The sequence below is a fragment of the Lampetra planeri genome, chromosome 33 (genome assembly GCF_965212315.1).
Source record: "Lampetra planeri chromosome 33, kcLamPlan1.2.h2, whole genome shotgun sequence".
NCBI lineage: Eukaryota > Metazoa > Chordata > Hyperoartia > Petromyzontiformes > Petromyzontidae > Lampetra > Lampetra planeri.
Genome location: NC_136139.1, coordinates 6730993 through 6749437, shown reverse-complemented (window position 1 = coordinate 6749437; position 18445 = coordinate 6730993). Strand labels below are relative to the sequence as shown.

The window sequence follows — 18445 nt, the reverse complement described above, 5'->3', positions numbered from 1 at the left end:
TCTGACACTCCTATTCACTTCAGTTGTGACCCCCATCCCCTCCTCCTCCACCCACCCCCAAGGATGTGATGTCATTTGCCCTCAAGTGCCAGGGGCTTACAATAGATTGGGGGTTCTTCTCTCTCTCTCTTTCGCTTTTTTCCCACGAATCGCTTGCAGCGTCCCCCCCTACCCCCCCCCCACACACAATAACCTATGAAGGCCGGCACTGTGGCACACGAGGGGGCTGGGTGGCCAACACCACGCCCGGCCGCCTTTGTCTTCCCAGTGGCGATGTTTACGCACCAGCGCACACACACACAAACCCCGAGGCTAACAAATGGAGACGAATACGCAAAGATCCCTCGTACTAGTAGCTTTAAACAAGAGCGTTGGGGAAAGTGCTGTTCTCGAACACTTATTAAGTCCGGAATGGCACACGAGGGTGTGTGGGCATCCAACACCACGTCCGGCCGCCTTCGTCTCTCCATTGCTGACGTGTGCACACAGCGCCAGGAAGGAGCTCGCTTAAGGCTGAGTCGACCTAGGGCAGGGGTCGGCAACCAAAATAACAAGAAGAGCCATTTCTTTCCAATTCGGTACAAAATTCAGTATTTCAAGAGCCGCAATGCATCTGAGTACATACTGTACATACGTACATATTGTCAAGAAGCAGCCCGTAAAGAGCCGCATGCGGCTCCGGAGCCGTAGGTTGCCGACCCCTGACCTAGGGGGTGGAGGCCCAGGACCGGTTCAGATGATCGTCACCGGTGTTGGCCCTGAGCGAGAATCGAACTCGGGGGGTCGCCGGGTTCGTAGCGCAGCGCGCGAACCGTTACGCGCGTGCACAAAAAAACAAAGACAAAGATCCCCCGTATAGACTCAACCGACTGTTGGGGCAAGTGCTGTTAGCGAGCACCTATGAAGGCCGGCACTGTGGCACACGAGGGGGTCGGGTGGTCAACACCACGCCCGGCCGCCTTTGTCTCCCCCAGTGGCGATGTTTTTACACACCGCACCAGGTACTCATTTGAGGCTGAGTCGACCTAGGGGAGGCCCAGGACCGGTTTAGATGATCGTCACCGGTGTTGGTCCCTGAGCGGGAATGGAACTCGGGATCGCCGTGTTCGGAGCGCAGCGCGCGAACCGTTACGCGCGTGCACGCACGCACGCGCATGGCAAGTGAATAATGAATAAATTCCATGTGGTGCGGAAACACACGTGTTTACACGCCAACGCGTGAACAACGTGGCACAATGTGTGCTGCGGTGAGATAACATGTCAAGCTTTGTTGGGGGGTGGGGGGGATTAAGATTTGGGGGGCTTATACACACTGATTCGTTATCATTATCATTCTTGATTTTTGTTCATTACAAATCCATCCTAATTATTATAATTCAGTAGAAGCAGCAGAAGCTTCACTTTTAACATATCGTCATCGTCCTCCCCATAATCCATTAATCAATGTTAAATTAATCAGCAAAATCATCAGAAGCAAAAATTGATGATTGTCCATCGGGAGTACTGTACGGTTCTTGTAAACTGTCGTCATCGTTATCATCATCCATTTTACAAATATGTATTCATTGTCATCATCATTATCAGCAGGAGTAAGCGTTGCTTGGGCTTAGCGGTAGCGCGTTCGCCCCTTGTTGCAAATTGTCACGGGTTTAGCCCAGCGACTGCCCTGGTTAATACTGCGGGTACAGAAACCATAGTAATTCAGTAGTTACTCCACGTCGCCTGCTTCACAGTGGGTATTGAAGATAGCCGGCGTCAGGTTCAAAATATGCAAAAATTTGAAAATTACTCAGTTGCGATTATCATCGCCCAATACTGGCAGGTCACACTTGCAAATGAGGCCACTTACAATTTATACTTTAAAGTTCATAATAAAGGTTTTTAGGTTAGATCGCATAAGTATAAATGTGTCGTAACCCTCCACCACCCGACACAGCCAATTAGTAAGGGATTTGTCACCTAAACAAAACGCCAATAAGTTACTACTTCAGCCCACCGGTGTGTTTGAGAGTAAATCCACAACATTTACAATTTGAATACTGACGTTTCGATGGTAGTTACATCCAGCATCATCGGGCGATTTTCCAGAAGAGTGAAGCCATCCACCTGCTTCCGGTCTTAAATAGAGCAGCAGGACTACGTTGTCGCTGAACCTATCAGCTGTAGAAATCAGAGGCGGGGGAGGTGGGGGGTGTTATTGTAACAAAATTATTGATTAGTAATGCATAATATAAGTTTTTGGGTTAGATCACGTAAATATATAAATGTGTTATTAAAACCCGCCACCAGCCGACACAACCACATTGTGCAAGAGCGTAGAAGCGTGGTCATCACATCTACGCCTCCATATATAAGGAACAAAACAGCAAGACTTCTCCACAAATCTGGCTGTCGCCTGATGAAGCTAGTTGTAATTACTGGCGAAATGTCGTACTCAGTTTGTAAATGTTGAGGCTTGGCTCTCCAACACATCGTTGTGCTGTACTAGTGACGAATTGGTCACGTTCTGTTTACGTGACAACCCTTACTAGTTGGTTGTCGGGTGGTCGCGGGTTTAACGACACAACATTTATATATTCACGCGACTTAACCCAAACACCTCTTATGGATGATATTGGTCGCGAAAGCCTACGTGTTAAACTGATTAGTAACGATTTAATTCGTATGTGTTACTTACGCGATCTAACCCAAAAACCTTTAGTATGATTAATATTGGTCGCGAAAGCCTACGTGTTAAACTAGCCTCTAACGTCTGATCATAATTGCAATTCGCCCATTGTTTATTGTGTTGGCTACATGCAATTGCGGTACTAAGAAATGCACTCATGGGAGGTTGTTTGTCCATGCTTCACCACGCTGGTCAGCAGAGGTGGGACAAAGTCATTGTTATGCAAGTCCAAGTCGAGTCGCAAGTCATCAAATTCATGACTCGAGTCTGACTCGAGTCCAAGTCACATGACTCGAGTCCACATCTCATAGGTGGGACAAAGTCATTGTTATGCAAGTCCAAGTCGAGTCGCAAGTCATCAAATTCATGACTCGAGTCTGACTCGAGTCCAAGTCACATGACTCGAGTCCACACCTCTGCTGGTCAGTGTGAACATAGATCGCAGCATCGTGCTATGGATTTTACACTACCCTCTGCTGTCCCAACACGTGGTTCCTTAAGCCTCTTATTTTTTATTATTATTTTCTTTGAACCTATCTACGTGATTTTACCGAAAGACCCAAGAATATGAATTCCTTAAGCCTGTGACTATCCAAGCGACGTATCCAGGCTCACAACTGCTTAGCTTCGGGTGCATGCCGGGTTAAATTAAGTACGTAAACATTATATTGTGGTTAATAGTTTTTTTTGTGACAAGACACTGATTTTAGAATTTAATGCTTTCGCACATTTTTGCAGCCCCACGTTATATACACAGCGGTCTCTAAGAGCAGCTATTTTTATATCTACCCATAGATGTCGCTCTTGGAGCAGACGTGACCGCATTGAATGAATGATAATATAATTATTGAAACCGGTGTGCTTCATTGCTAGGCACGCGGGTCACTGGCGGCCCCTGGTGGCCTTCAGCGCGGCCTCTGACGTGCGGCCCCCGACAATTGACAACACGTGGGAACAGGGCCCATCCATTTAGCACGTGCGCATGGAGGGGGGAGGGGGGTTAACCCAAATGCGTACGCTTGCATTTGGGGGGGGGGCTCTACTGACATTGTACGTACGCATAGGAAACGGGGGGGGGGGGGGAGGATGAAGCCTCGATAATAATTCGTCTACATTGGCCATCAAATGAGCCACAGTTCAGTTTCTTCAGCTGTCAAACAACTACTACCGGGAGAAGTGGGACTGTGGGAGAGGTGCCACTTCGTGTGCCACCGTGCCCCTGACTGCAGCTGTCACGCAGCTCAGCAAAATAAGTGGCCAAGATACACAACTTAATTATTTAATGCAGCCGGCGGTGGACTATCTGTTTGCTCAAACACGTTAATATTATTCATCCTTTATCGTGTCTGCGTGGATTAAATATCGGCCGTTTTATAGGATTCGGGGGGCGGGGGGTACGTCAGGCGAAAGTACGCAGGTTGGGGGGGGTGTAAAAAGTACGCGTGTGTACAGGGAGGGGGGGAGGGGTCAAGTTTTGACAGATTTTTGCGTACCTACTCAATGGATGGGCCCACATCACCCCATCACCATCGTGCTGTGCTGTCAGACCCCAATGGTTTCAAATGTGTGGCGGCCCTCACACCGATGATGTCTTATCGGCGAAAGTAGTCCCCTCTGAGTAGTTAGTGAACAACACTGATTTAAAGGAATGCACGTCATTAATGACCGTCTTCTCCATAGCATAAAACGAAAAGTTGGGAGGTGCGTTTTATGATCCTGTAGGTGTGTGTGTGAGATTTTATTTTACTTTATTAACACCGGGCACGATTTTGGGGTGCATCTTACTTTATCCGGGGCATCTTATAATCGGGAGAATACTTAATTTGGATTTCGCAGGAGCCTCCTCAAAATGGGTCTTGAGACTCAGTGAGGACTCCCCGGGAAAATAATGAGGATCATTATAATAAAGGGGTCTACGTTGTAGATAGCAGGGGGCAATACAGCAAAATCATTTGTAGTACAAATACGGTAGTTCAATCTAGATTTGAAGTTTTCGTGACTGCAGGGATCCATATTCTTTGGTTCTTTCGGTAAAGTCACGTAGGTATAAAATACATGAAATCACGGCGTTTCGATTGCAACACAAGCAATCATCATCAGGTGGGAAAACCACAGCAAGAAAATGTTTTTGCTGAAGTGGGAGAGAGATGTCGTGGTTGACTGCTTGTGTTGCAATCAAAACGCCGTGATTTAATTTATTTTATTTTATACCTACGTGACTTTACGGAAAGAACCAAAGAGTACTTTAGTTCTAGGCATTAATCCACTGTTGAACGAGAGTCTCCCAAAAGCGTGGAGGGAGGTCTGCGCATGGAAGATTCCTTCATGACAATGCGTTGTCGGTCACATTTCATCTGAAAGCATTTAGTTGTTTTCTGTGGCAGTGCCTGGAGAAAAAACACGCCGAAGAGAGAGAACTTTCAAATAGATCATCATCAGCAGCCATGATCGATCTACTGCTGAATGAAGGCGTCCCAAAGCCTTCGCCATATCTCACGGTCTTGCGACAATGTGATGTGTCAAGTTATGTGGCACGTGCAAGCACGAATTAGATTTCATCGCTCCATCTCCGCGGGGGGGATGTGCTTTGTCGGGACATTCCTTTGTTGGGCTGCAACTCCGACGTTCGTCTCGACAACTGACCACCATCCCTGAAAGAGACCGTGTCCCGCCAAAGCGACTCAAGGGTTAGTCAACATGATGTCCAGATTGGGACGCTTACTGGCTGCGCTAACTGCGTACGATCGCGACGGCATGTAGGTCGATGTAGAGTGCGATATTCACGACCCCATCTTTGAGTGATCCACCAACACCACCTCCAAGTAACAGGCGTGCATCTCCACCACAGCTGATATGGCTTATTCCTAATTTCTATTGCACTCATTTCTAAAGGTTGGACATGCAAGGTTACGTTAAAAAAATGAAAACTAAAGGGTTAATTGGGGCTTGATTTCCGGAGCTCAGCCCCTGGACAGTTCCAGCTGAAATTTTAAAAACTGCACGAGACAATCATAATCAGAATATTTATACTGGATGAATCCCAGGAGCTACCCAGCTCTTTTCCCACAGATGTCGAGTAAAATCAAGTCCCCGGGTCTCAGTTCCCCACGTTAGCATCTCTTCTTCACATTGCGTCTCTCCCTCCCATGCCTGCCCTCCCCTTCCCCTCCTTCTCCCCACCGCCCCCTCCGCCACCACCCCGCACGCTGCCGCTTCAGTCGTCACAAGGACCTGGCGTGCACTTGTGAACGCCTCTGTTGGTGCAATCACGGCCGGAGACCTCTTTAACTCTCCCTGAGCAATGATGTGCACGCACTCTCCTCGCCACCGACCACTCGGCAGCGATGCACCACCGCGTCCATAGGATGGTGGCACAGACGACAGTGAGCGCGTAACGCGCCTCGCTGGGATAATATATACAAGGAACCCGACTTATAGAGGCAGTTGTTTAGACAGTAATATTATCAGCAGGAACAGGAGCAATAATAAGAGCGCAATCGCCAACAGCTGCCACCAGCACTAGCAGCAAGCTGAGAGCGTATTGAACATTAACATCAGCAGCGGTATCAACAGAAACACCAACATCTTCAGTAGCGGCGGCAGCAGCAGCAAGAGCATCAGTAGCAGCAGGAGCATCAGTAGCAGCAGTATTAGCAAGGGCATAAACATCAGTGGCAGCAGCATAAGTAATAGCATCAACAGTAGCACCACCATAATCATTATTAGCAGCACCAGCATGCAGTATCTTAAACATCATCAGCAGTAGCAGCTGCGTCAGTAACAGCATCATCATCATAATAAACAGCAATAACACCAACAACAAAAGCAACGGCAAGCAGCAGCGTTCAACAGCGTAACACTTGGGTGAACAGTGGATAAGGCTCAGTATGCATCAAACACACATCGGCAACTGAAAGGATGCGTCGTGTCGTATGGATTCCTTTCCTATGCCGTTCCTGCAGCTGACCTTCACCCGGAGCGACTCGGAAGCATCAGGAATATAGACCGGACGGATTTAATTATAAAATACAATCCTCCGTGCAAAACTTCCAGTGTACGCAAGAGCCGGCGTACGGAGCAGGGGTGCCGATCATCAGCCACAGCAGGTGAGAGTGCCAATCATTTATCTGTTTTATTTTGCTTGCACAGCTCTTTGTTAATCCACCGCTGGATGGAATTCCCCCAAATCTCGGGAATTGTTTGAGCATACTTCACCCCGCTGGTCGTCAGCGTGGCTTGGTGAAATGGGAGGGGACGGTCCCTGCTTATTGGTACGGCTCGGAATCGAACTCAGATCGCCGAGTTCATAGCGCGGTGCACCCCTGTTCCACGATATAATAGGTTAATTTCAGTTCTGTGGCAGTGCTTCGTTGTTGATGAGTTAGGGACATCTGATGTATGCAGAGGCGCAGCCCTGCAATTGCCGGCACAAGCTACTGCCTGCGGAAGGGCTTATAATACATGTGATGGCGCTATGAGTGGCAGATTTGTGCCAGAAAGACGGCAAATATTTAATTTAGAAAAAAAAATTGACTTGACACTCGAGAGGATTTCGCCTACTCTTTCACGCTAACGAGACGACTATGAAGAGGCCGGGGGAGGGGTTACCCACATTTTACCTCTCCATGCGCGATCTTCCAAGCAACTAACCGACGAACATCGCTGAGAGGAGAGAGGCGGAGGGATTTAAGAAACATGCGCCAAGGTTTCAAATGTCACGCCGAGAAATCAAACCTCTGGATCGCAAGTATAGTGCACCACAACAACATTCATTGGTGTGTGTTTGTGTGTGTGTTTTATTACGATACTTATAGTGCACTGCGTAAAACCGACCTTGCTTAAAACGGAATTTTTCAACAAATCTAATTCGGCTAAAGTGGTATTTCATTCTGTTTTCACGATCAACCTTAATCAGATTAGGCTCATTTTTTCTAAAATTAGGACCCTATATCAAAAAGGTAATATGTGTATATACAGGGTGATTCATGCATATATGACCCATTGAAAAAACTGAAATAATAGAGAACATGTTTATTTCACAACATCTCTACATGTCTCCCACCAACCTGAACACACACTAACATATCTTAGTGCTCTCCTCTCTAAGATGTGGAGTCGTAGATTTCATACATTTCAATCAGCTCTTCAGAAGAATTAAGGCCGTATGGCTGATGGGATGTGTGCAAAATACTTTTATATTTTTTGTGGTCAGATAAGTGGAGGCATTTTGTCTGCTTAGAGGGTACTGTAGTAGTAGTAAGAGGATCATAAATCAATGATGTATCTATAAATGGATCCCCCCCTTTAAAAAAACAATCGATAATTGGAAACAGATTAAACTCTGTTGTGAACCTAGGGTGGGAAAATGCAACGAATCAGATTAAAGCACATTCCCCAGCTCACGATAACGTGCATACTGTGTACGGATATTGAACTTCTTTCGCACCGTACGTAAACAACCGTGCTAATCGCGTGAGTCAGGAATCCTGGCCCGCAATTCGTGTACCGTACAGTGATGTCGTGTGTTAAAGGTTACCCTTTTGGACGCGCTACCGTCAGAAAAGGAATAAATGACGATTCGTTCAAGTCAGAATATTTCAAAATCAGAATATTTATTTATACTGGAGGAATCAGATGAGCTACAGAGCTCTTTTTCACAGATGTCGAGCCGGATCGTCGTGGGATTCGAGTACGGGATAGCGAATATTTCCACCTCTAACAGTCGATCATTTTAGTAAGAGGTGCTCAAAGGTTTAACATGGACAGGACATGGGATAGTCTGGCTCCCTCCATCGGAATATGGAGTGCTACCGCCAATACACAGCGCTTGTTTGAGCCAGGGAGACATTTTGAAATTATGGCTTTGAATCATAAAGCGTGATTCTAAATTTCGGAGTGTTCACAACTGTTTCTTAAATTACAGGATGTAAATATAAATAAACTGCAAGAAATAACTTCTGCAATACCCTAATTGATGTTTGTAAACATTTCCATCAAGAAATCGCATCCCGAGTCACAAAATAATTCGCAAAACGTCACCCGGCTGAAATGGTGATTTCTATCCACAGGTAATGGTCATGTAACTTATTTCAAAATAAATATGATAATCTAAATAATTTACAACCCTGTGTCAATCCACTGCTCGATGATGATGATGGCCTCCCCATGCCGTGCCTGTCATGGGGGATGTTTGACCATACATCACGCTGTTCAGGGGCGGATTGGTGAAGGAGCTGGGGAGTGGGGGCGGGGAGGTCACTGATGGTAGCAGTGGCCAGGAATCGAACTCAGGTCGCCGGTTTAAGTTTTTATTTCAAATTGAATATCACCCCCTACTCAAGCGAATATTAGAACATTGAGTCGAACTGATTCGAATCATTAACAGGTAGGACCTGTTGGATGACAATGGAGTGGTCACTACATGATTGAATTGACTCAAAGTGTGTAGTTTTTTCTTTCCCAAATTGCATTTGCAGTGTATGAATATATAACGACGTTGACAATATGAAAGTTATGTTATTGACTTGGTAGTGCCTTCATCCAGTAGTGGATATATCTTGGCTGCTGATGATGAAGGCGGTGTTATTGTAAAATGTATTTTTTTGTTTTTATCTGTGATTGCACACAACTGAAAAGGGCAGGCCCTCCACTTGTTCACTCATTTGTGGTGGGGGGGGGGACGACCCCATAATTGGAGTAACCTTCTAATGTGATGTGTTTGTTTTAAAGAGTACATAATTTATGGAATGCTTTTTAAAAGTGAATGACATAACCAGTTGGACACCTTTATGAATCATTCAGTTTGTATTATTGCACGTGTCTGATATGATTTGGAAGTCAACGGGCCAAGGTTATGCTACAAAATAGACGGGCGATTTTGATTTTCTGTTGGGGGCAACCTAAGATGACGATGTGCAGAGAGGCAAAGACAATCTACACGGTGGCCCAAAAGCCAGGACGCACAGGATTATTATATTTATTTAAACAAATCAGAGTTATTTAATTGAATTGAACAAATGTTCAATTCATGCGTGCAAATTAATTGAGGACTTTTTTTGTTTCAAATTACAGGTGGAATCTCTGAACATTCATCAATTATGTTTTGTCAATCTTATTTCAATTTCTAAATGTCATTTAAAATGGATGAATATTTTTATTTATTAATAATCATAACACAAAATATTAAGTTCAACACAATCCTGGTACCTGATCGTGGTATTGTACAACAAAGGAATTCCTTCCAACCGCACAATGTGGCAAACCTAGCTTCAACATCCATGCCCCCGCCATCACCAACACTTACAAACCAGCACGGTGAAGTATGGTCAAATAAACAACCCACTACCCGCATGGTATTGGGCGAGACACTCATCCACATTGTCGCTTGATAAGAAATTGCTGTAAGTGTACGTCTGCAATGATGACACTTCAGTACAATTGGTTTAGTGGGTGCTGATGACGGAGTGACGCGGACAGGACGGCTGGAGCTCGCCTTGGTGGGATTGAACGGTGGCGAGGTCACACGAACCGTGGACACAATTGCATCGCGCTCACGCCTCTGCTTGTGCGTTGTCGGCACCAGGGCGTGCGTCATGGCGCAGGTGCTGGAGCCAGCGGCTCAGTCGTCGCAAGGGGGCCCGCTCCCCCGCGAGAGCGGAGGACTCCACGAAGAGTCGCCCAACATGCTGGTCTACAGGAAGGTGAGCCCTGCGTATCCCTTGCCAATCTACACACCTTGACGCCAGCGGTGGGGTAACCCCTTTCCTTACTGACGGCCGAAAAGCACGAACAAATGGCTTTGGTGGGCCACACACTATACGCGTTAACACGTATCTCATTTGGGATTACACAGGGCAACCATCGCCCCCTACTGGCATACTAATGCCCACCTACAGGCTGGTGCTCAGTCATTTTGTGCCGCACAGGGATAGCTGCCACGGGGGGGGGGTGCCCTTGAAATTATTAGAAATAAAATGTGGCGTACGGCGCTTTGAGATGCTGAGGCATTCAAGCACGTTCCATGTACTGTAAACGAAATGACTGTTTGTTATGTTGTCCAATGACGCAATCACTGCGAAAAAAAAGTTTGCCAGTATACAGAGGGCATCACAGTGACAGAGTTGGCTACGCTAAAATACTAAAACACGGTATTTCCAGGTCGAAAATAAATCCTAGCATCCAATCAGTGCGGCTAACACGCCTGCAGTGACAGATGAAGATTGTTTGCTGGCCGTTTCTCTCGAGCGTATGGCAAGTCTGTGCAAATCACACGTCCCAGTTTAAGTCTGCGAGCCGTGCGATAGCTTCGCGAGTTAGCGCGACTAATCCTGCACAGTCCGCCAGAGAGCGGGCGTAGGATGCGGGTTCCTTTGTCTGGTTCGGGTGGCCGCAGTCACACTGTGGGTTGTCTTTAGGTCTCCACTTGTGCAGGACGAGGTGTGTGGTTTTAGCAGCGACCAGTTGCTGTTCTGGTTGCACCAGATTCAAGAGCCGAATGGCTCACAGGGCTATACCAAATAAATGGAACTGAAAATAAAACTGAAGCGGCTGATGGAGCACCGTTAGTTTGGCAGATCAAAGCCGCGCGGAGCAATGGTGGGGTCGTCGACAAGGATTTTATTTGGAATCTCCGCAGAACTCGATAGTGTTCGCGAGCGGTCTTCCGTTGACCCCGCGTCATCCAAAATAGTTTCGAAATAGCGGGGCCTCACGTGAGCACGAAACGCAGATTCCCCAGACTCGGTTTTCTGCGGTGCTCTGTACCAACAGCCACTCTCTCGCTCGCTTAAAAAGACCCCGTGGCCGGCTTCACAAGGACCGGTGCCTGTGATTACACACGTGGGTTCCCTGTCGGCAATCACATTGCTGATTGTACAATTAGGGCCTCTTTGGCATGCTCGCTGCGTACAGCGGAAAGGTGTGTGTGTGTGTGTGGCTGGTGGCATTCAGTGAGCCAGCGCTGTTAAGTATGTCGTCCGTCCTTTACAGGTGAAAGGTATTTACACCATTGGAACCTCATTTGCCAGTAAAAAATATGATCATTGTTTTTTTACCCTTCTATCTGGCAACAAAACTGACACCTTTTGGCGTCATCTGGTCCAACCCATGTGAGACTCGGCTCTAAGGAAAGCTGTCTCGGGTGTGGACCAATCAACTTCAAGGACAGTGCATACAGAGTTATGTTTTTTGTTTGCATTATGACTACAGGTATTGTGGTCTATGCAAACATGACTCCTTGTAAAAAAGGTGTCAGTTTTGTTGCCAGATAGAAGGGTAAAAAAACAATTATCAGGTGAAAGATAGTTGCTTGCTCACGCCAAAGGGCCTCTGCTAGAGGAAGCTTCAGATATCCCTTCTCGAGATGGTATTTTGCCTTCGTTTACATGCTGGCAATTCGTCTTGGATGAGGTGGCAACACCCACACTTGACCCCACCACACACGGCCTACTAGCTGCGGTGTAAGCGAGTCTCTTAAAGCCCGGCGATGTTGTTTCAATTGCCGCGCCAAGAGAGTGAATCTAGTGGGTGACCTCTTGGTGGCAAGCGCCCAGTGTGCTGATTATCGCACCGCGAAAACGTTCCTATCCGTTTGTGTCATCGGAATCCGTCAGCGTGTCCCTGACTTGAATCGGGCTGTGCTTTACCTCTGCCGGTGTCCCAGCAAACAAGACATGGGCCAACAAGTTTCCTGCCTTCGCTGCTGGCGTAGATCTTGTTTTGCAAGTGTTGCAGCAGGTCTCTGGAGGCCGAAATATTTATTTCACACTGGCTTTTGAGCTTCCAAATTTGAGGTGATTTGCTGCCGTGCCTACATGACCTCGCCTGGTCCGCGGAGACGGCAATTTTTCTGACACGCGTCACGTCCGAGTAATGGCACACTGTTTTGTTTGCACCCTGGAAAATTCACGCCTTCTTTGTTCAGCTTGTGTTGGTGTGTGTGTTCACACATGGGTGCACTTGACAAGCAGGTCGACACTGGGGAGACAAAGGCAGCCGGGTGTGGTATGGGCCATCACGCCTCATGTACCGTGCCGACCTTCAACAGCACTTGCCCCAACAGTCTGGTCAAGGCTATACGGGGGATCTTTGTCTTTGTGTGCTTAACCACGTGTACAAACCACGTGTACAAATCGCGTGTGTGTGTCTGGTCTTCGAAACAAACTCGCTTTCTTGTTTTCTGTCAAACTGCACGTGCATTGATTAGTTCGTGAGGAGCGCTCCCTTGTCTTCCCATTCGGACGCATCTTGGGGTTTAAATTAATAATAGGTTTGGCCGCTCACTCTGCGCGCATGTCATTACATTGTGCAAAGGCGGTGCAGCAATCAACATTTTTAACCTGGCCGTATTTCTCAATGCACGCTCGTTCTCTGTGGGCTTTGCCCCGTGGCCACGTGTGCACTTGTACGAGCCAGTGCATTCATATTAATATCATATATGAGCAACCAAACATGCACTAATTGGAGGCACCTGGGAGTTTCAGTAATTGCGGTGGGACCGACATAGCACTGAGCCCCTTGAAGTACGCTTTAAAAGCAGGGATGGATTTTAGTGACACGTGAAATGGATTCCAATCGGATGCGCTCTGTATCAGTGGTTTTGACCTCCGTTCCATGCGAACCACCCAGCAATCCAGATTTTCATAGAGCAACGCTACGAGAGCAGCATTAATAGTGTGTCGTGACTCTTAATCGGTATGTAATATACAACTTGTGTCTGCGAAATAATTCACACTTTTGATTCATATATGGTGCGTGTAATCGGATTATATGACCCATTCGGCCACTAGAGGCCACTATAACGCTTTATGTTATTGTTAACTACGTTATTTTCAAGGCCCTTTGTCAATCCACTGCTGGATGAAGGGCCTCTCACACCTTGCCAGATATGAGGCCTGTTTGACCATACTTCACCACGCTGGTTTGAGCCGGTTATCGCCCAGGACCGGTTGAGATAGCACTCCCCACTGATGTTGGCCATGGCTGGGAAACGATCTGACGTCACGAGGTCATAGGTCAGTGTTTTGTCTACTTTTAAATGTTATTATTTTTGGGAAAAATTATAACGTGAAAATGAAAAATTGGCAATCTTCATATTATAAAAGTCAGGCGTTCTGTTTGACCGTTTGCCCATCAGCTTAAATTATGAGAGCCTTTCAGAAGGTCTGAATCAAAAAGTTATAGGAAGTGGACCCCCCCCCCCCCCCAGATATGGGGGTAGAAAGTTGATCCAACTTTCCATAACTTTTTGATTCAGGCCTTCTGAAAGGCTCGTATCATGTAGTTCACAGACAAACGGAACGCTGGGCTTTTATAAGAAAAAATACAAAATTATAATAAAAATGAATGTCCTTTATTCATGTAGCAAAGCCTCGCTGAGTTTTGAGACTTTTTTTCAGGATGATCTTGAGTTGAGATTTTTGATTATTTTCACTTATCAAGTGTTAGACTTTCATGTGGAAGGAAACCGGAGAGCCTGGAGAGAACCCATCACGTGTACTCAGGGATACAGCTCCAAGCACTGTGCAGATCGATTCAAAATCAATTTATGTATTGCCATCTCCTGCACACCTAGTCTATAACATCTCAGACACGAGATTGCCTGGGAATACAGTGTAATTCCCAGGCAATCTCGTATCAAGGTACTAATCAGGCATGATCCCTACTTAGCTTTATAGATTTGATGAGATCGGACACATTCAAGATAATTTGGTCATAGTAAAGTACTGGAATATAATTCCGGTGTTAAGGGTTTTAAGGGATGCCAGCACTAACACGTAACAATAACTACTCAATAATTACGAACTCCTTGGGTTTGATCTTCCACGGAGCTCGTTAGTCAACCCTAAATCGCATCTGCAAAAACCATGGCAGATACGGATACCTGATGCACAAATGGAAAAATAAAAAATAAAACTCTCCTGTAGCAGTGTGCGACTGGGGTCACCCAGAACAGACCGTACAACGTGTAACGACGCAATTCCCCGATCCACAAATACGACGGAGACATCACAGCGATAACACTCCACTGCTCCTGAACGTGGCTGTCTGGCCTGACCACCTGAATGTGAAATTGCAGTTGTTGCTCTGCATCGACATCGAGAGAAGATGACGGGCAATTTTATGTGGTGACAGTTGTCCAAATGAGACGAGCAGTGGAACGGTGGTTAGCGCACTGCACGTTGAATCCGCCAACCTAAGATCAATTCCCAACCACGGATGACATCAGTGCAGGGCGAAATACAAAAACCGGGTTGTGCCCCTCACCTTACCAGCCCATAACTGCTAACACAGTTTGGTGAAGTATGGTCAAACAACCCCTGCGGTCAAATGATGTGGAGAGGCCTTCATCCTGCAGTGGACTGACAAAAGTGTTGTCAATTTTTATTAATTATAAAATAGACTACCGGCGACCCTGGCTTGCGGGCAATGCTATGGAGTCTTCGCGGGATGGGCTGACGCCGTTAATTCAATGCAGTAGTAAAATATCACACCGTGCACTGTTCAATATTTCTCAGCTTTCATTTGGTCAATGGTACTTATTTTCGGGAACAAAAAACCCCAAGCCCCCCCTTTTTTTTGCTATTTAATATTTAATGGAAATGGACAAAACGCGCTTTTATTGATTGTGCCGCTCGTAAATGCCAACTGTATTGAATTCACTCGCAGTGTCGTTGTCTCAGTGGCGTTGCTGTGTGCCTCGTGTTTGACAGTCGCCCCCTCACCACACTGCCTGCTTGTCATTTCTCCCAACGTGGTCACGTGGACAACAAAAAACGATGATAAGCCACTGTATTCACTGCCCCCCCCCCCCCCTCATACGCATGCCCCCCTTATTTTGCCCAGCATCTTGAGACCCGGTTTACATTGGGATGCTCTATAAAAATCATATTGCAATTGTAACAATGCGGTATTGTTGCATCCGTCGTGTTAAACCGGCACAGCAATGTGTATCCAATATTTTTTATGACCAGATGGATGCACATTTACCGACCAGGCAGCAAATAGATTGTTGGTCGTGAGCTGTGATGAATCACTCATTATGTCCATCGCTCGATTAAATGTGTTACAAATGCAATTCAATGGCAATTTTCTTTTTTTAAATATATACCTCAGAGAAGCTGTAAAATGTACAAAAACCCAATATATTTGTCAATAGCATTGCCCTAAAGAGGAAAAGAATATATTTTGGAAAATGCCGCTTCTCCGTGAGTGGTGACGCGGCCCAGCGGTAGCGTGTTCGCCGCTTGTTCCAGAGGCCCGCGGTTCGAATCCAACGACTGCCTTGATTAATACTGCCGGTGAGGTAACCATGATAATACTACGCGTCGCCCGCTTCCCATGGGACGTTAAAGGTCTCCTGACGTCATTCGCAAGACTAGGCCATTGTGTGCCAACGTCAAGGTTAAAATTTGCCACGTTTTTAAAGTACCCACAAATGACTTGATTCAGATTACAGACACACACAGCAATCATCGCCCCCGACTGGCAGACCAATGGCCCAGGTCAATTTTGCAATGAAATTACTGTATTCTGGTAACTTGAGTTCTCACATGGTTAAAGAAAATAAACTTGAAACCTGAAACTATAGAGCAGAGAGAGGCTATGAAGAAGGGCCATTACACCAAAAGGTCACTTTTTATATATTATTTTGTCTCGTTAGGGCAGTGCTGTTGATATATGTGTGTTGAGTTTTGGTCACTTGTGTATGTATACCACTGCCAACGCAATCTCAGAAATTTATGGATTTTTTTTACAGTAATGTAAAGGAAAAGTTTCGCACTCGAACAAAAGTACAGAAGTGCACGCGTTTATTGGTAGCCCTCAGTAGTAACGGCCATTACTGTTAATAGGATGACCACCGTCATAATTACACAAAGTGGTGCTCATTGTTATGTACTGAGTGATGATAGCCTGAAGATGGCCGTGAACCATTCATCCAACTAAGTGTTAAAATTAGAGATGCAGTGTTTTTGCCACCTCGAAAACATTCCCCTCCAGTACCCGATTAGTATGGCTAAGATGCTTGCAGTGATGCATCAATGTCGTTTGGTGCCATTTGGAAGTGGTAGGCCCCACGTATGATGTCCCATCCCACAGGCCATCGGGTCCGCAACCCTGTTTTACCGTGACCCTATAGAATAAAACATGACTCAAACGAAATGACAACTTAAACATGTTGAGTACAATTGTAATTTGGCAATATTAATACGTAAGTTATGATGGGCGACTGACACGTGCCCCACACCTTCCCAGAATTTACAGCACTCGGCAGAAACATCTCCAGATAGTCAGTGTGTCGCTGTCGTTCTTGCGATAAAAAAAGCTATAATCCTATGCTACGGTGTGTGTCACGTTTTACTTGATTCTGATAATTGTAATACCCATAACACGTAAACATAACAAACACTCACACCTAAACCCAACACAAAGTCAGGAAAGCGACAATCGTGGACACTGTCACGCAGTGTAATAATAATAAATGTGTGTGTGCTATAAACGGAACTGTTTGTTTTCCTGTGTAATATCCTCACATGATGTTACACAGATTCAAATAGATTTTATTTATTTCAACAGGAAGTGCCGAATGAGCTGCTAGGCTCGATTTCACGGGCCTCCTGTGATCGCACACGTTATACAGTACAGACCTTAGTGACACAAGCGCGGTTACATAGGTCGTGATGACAAACATCAAGTAGGGATACATTTTCACAGGCCTATGGCAACCCTGTGTATGATAAATTGTCCCCAACAAACTACTGTACGCAGGTCGTTGAATGTGGTTTCTGTGCCTTAGAAATAAGATGCTGGGATGTGGAATTCAGAGGCCACCTTTGTGAGGATGCTTTTCTGACAAAGACGTTACTTATCCCCAAATACGGGTACCCGAGTGTGGGTGACATTGGCTCTGGTTGGAAGGAATGAAATACCATACTTTGAAAATCCTCAGTCCAATTTCCCTCCAACCTTGGAAGGCCGGCACCTGGTCCCCTCTGGCTCATGGGCCCAGGTGCAGTTGCACCGCCTGCACACTCGATAGTTAGGCCTCTGAGCCTAAAGGTTGGACTTTCTGCCCGCTGAAATGTGTTCAATCGTCGTGCTCAACGACAACCAAACAAAGGCAAGGATGCCCTGTATAGCCTTAATAGACTTTTTGGGCCAAGTGCTGATAAGCAAGCACCTATGAAGGCCGGCACGGTACACGAAGGGGTGGGTGGCCAGTCTCACGCCCGACCGCCTTTGCCTCCCTCAGTGGTGATGTTTACAAACCGCACCAAGTACTCACCACCACCACCAACAACAACACGCACACACCAGTAGCATGAGATAATGATCTCATTTATTATAATACATAGCAGGATGTGTGGGTCTTTTGTTTTAGGGTTATTTCTGCTTTAAAAAAAGACATTCCATATCTAATTTTCAATTATGCTCACATAACGGTGCTATCCGAGTGATATGCTTTGATAACACCTTCAGAGCCAGAGGGGTTCTTTGGTGGATATGTGTGGTTACACGTTTGTTGTGATGGGAAGGAATTTTGCAAGCCTCTGTGGGGCAGTTCTAGATTTCAAATGCTCCGATGGATTATCTCTTTCAAGTTACGGTGTTATTATTGTTTTGGAGATCAAATGCCAACGAAAGGGCTTTGCCGAGCACAATAAAATGCGTGGCATTTCAAGTTTCGGTCTTGTATAGGGTGCTGCAGATGTGTCGTCGTCATAATCAATGGATCATAACGGGACCGAAAAATTCACGTCGCAATATAAAGGGATTTTA

The 18445-nt window shown here is 46.1% G+C and overlaps 1 protein-coding gene across 1 annotated transcript in view; it reads left to right on the top strand.

The window, feature by feature from the left end:
- Nucleotides 1-10256: 10256 nt before the first annotated feature.
- LOC144729706 (regulator of G-protein signaling 7-like) overlaps nucleotides 10257-18445 on the top strand; it is a 128164-nt gene continuing 119975 nt past the window's right edge. Inside the window, exon 1 of the mRNA XM_078610144.1 lies at nucleotides 10257-10368. Coding sequence (XP_078466270.1) covers nucleotides 10261-10368 — 108 coding nt within the window. The 5' untranslated portion in view covers nucleotides 10257-10260. The remainder of the gene's footprint in view (nucleotides 10369-18445) is intronic.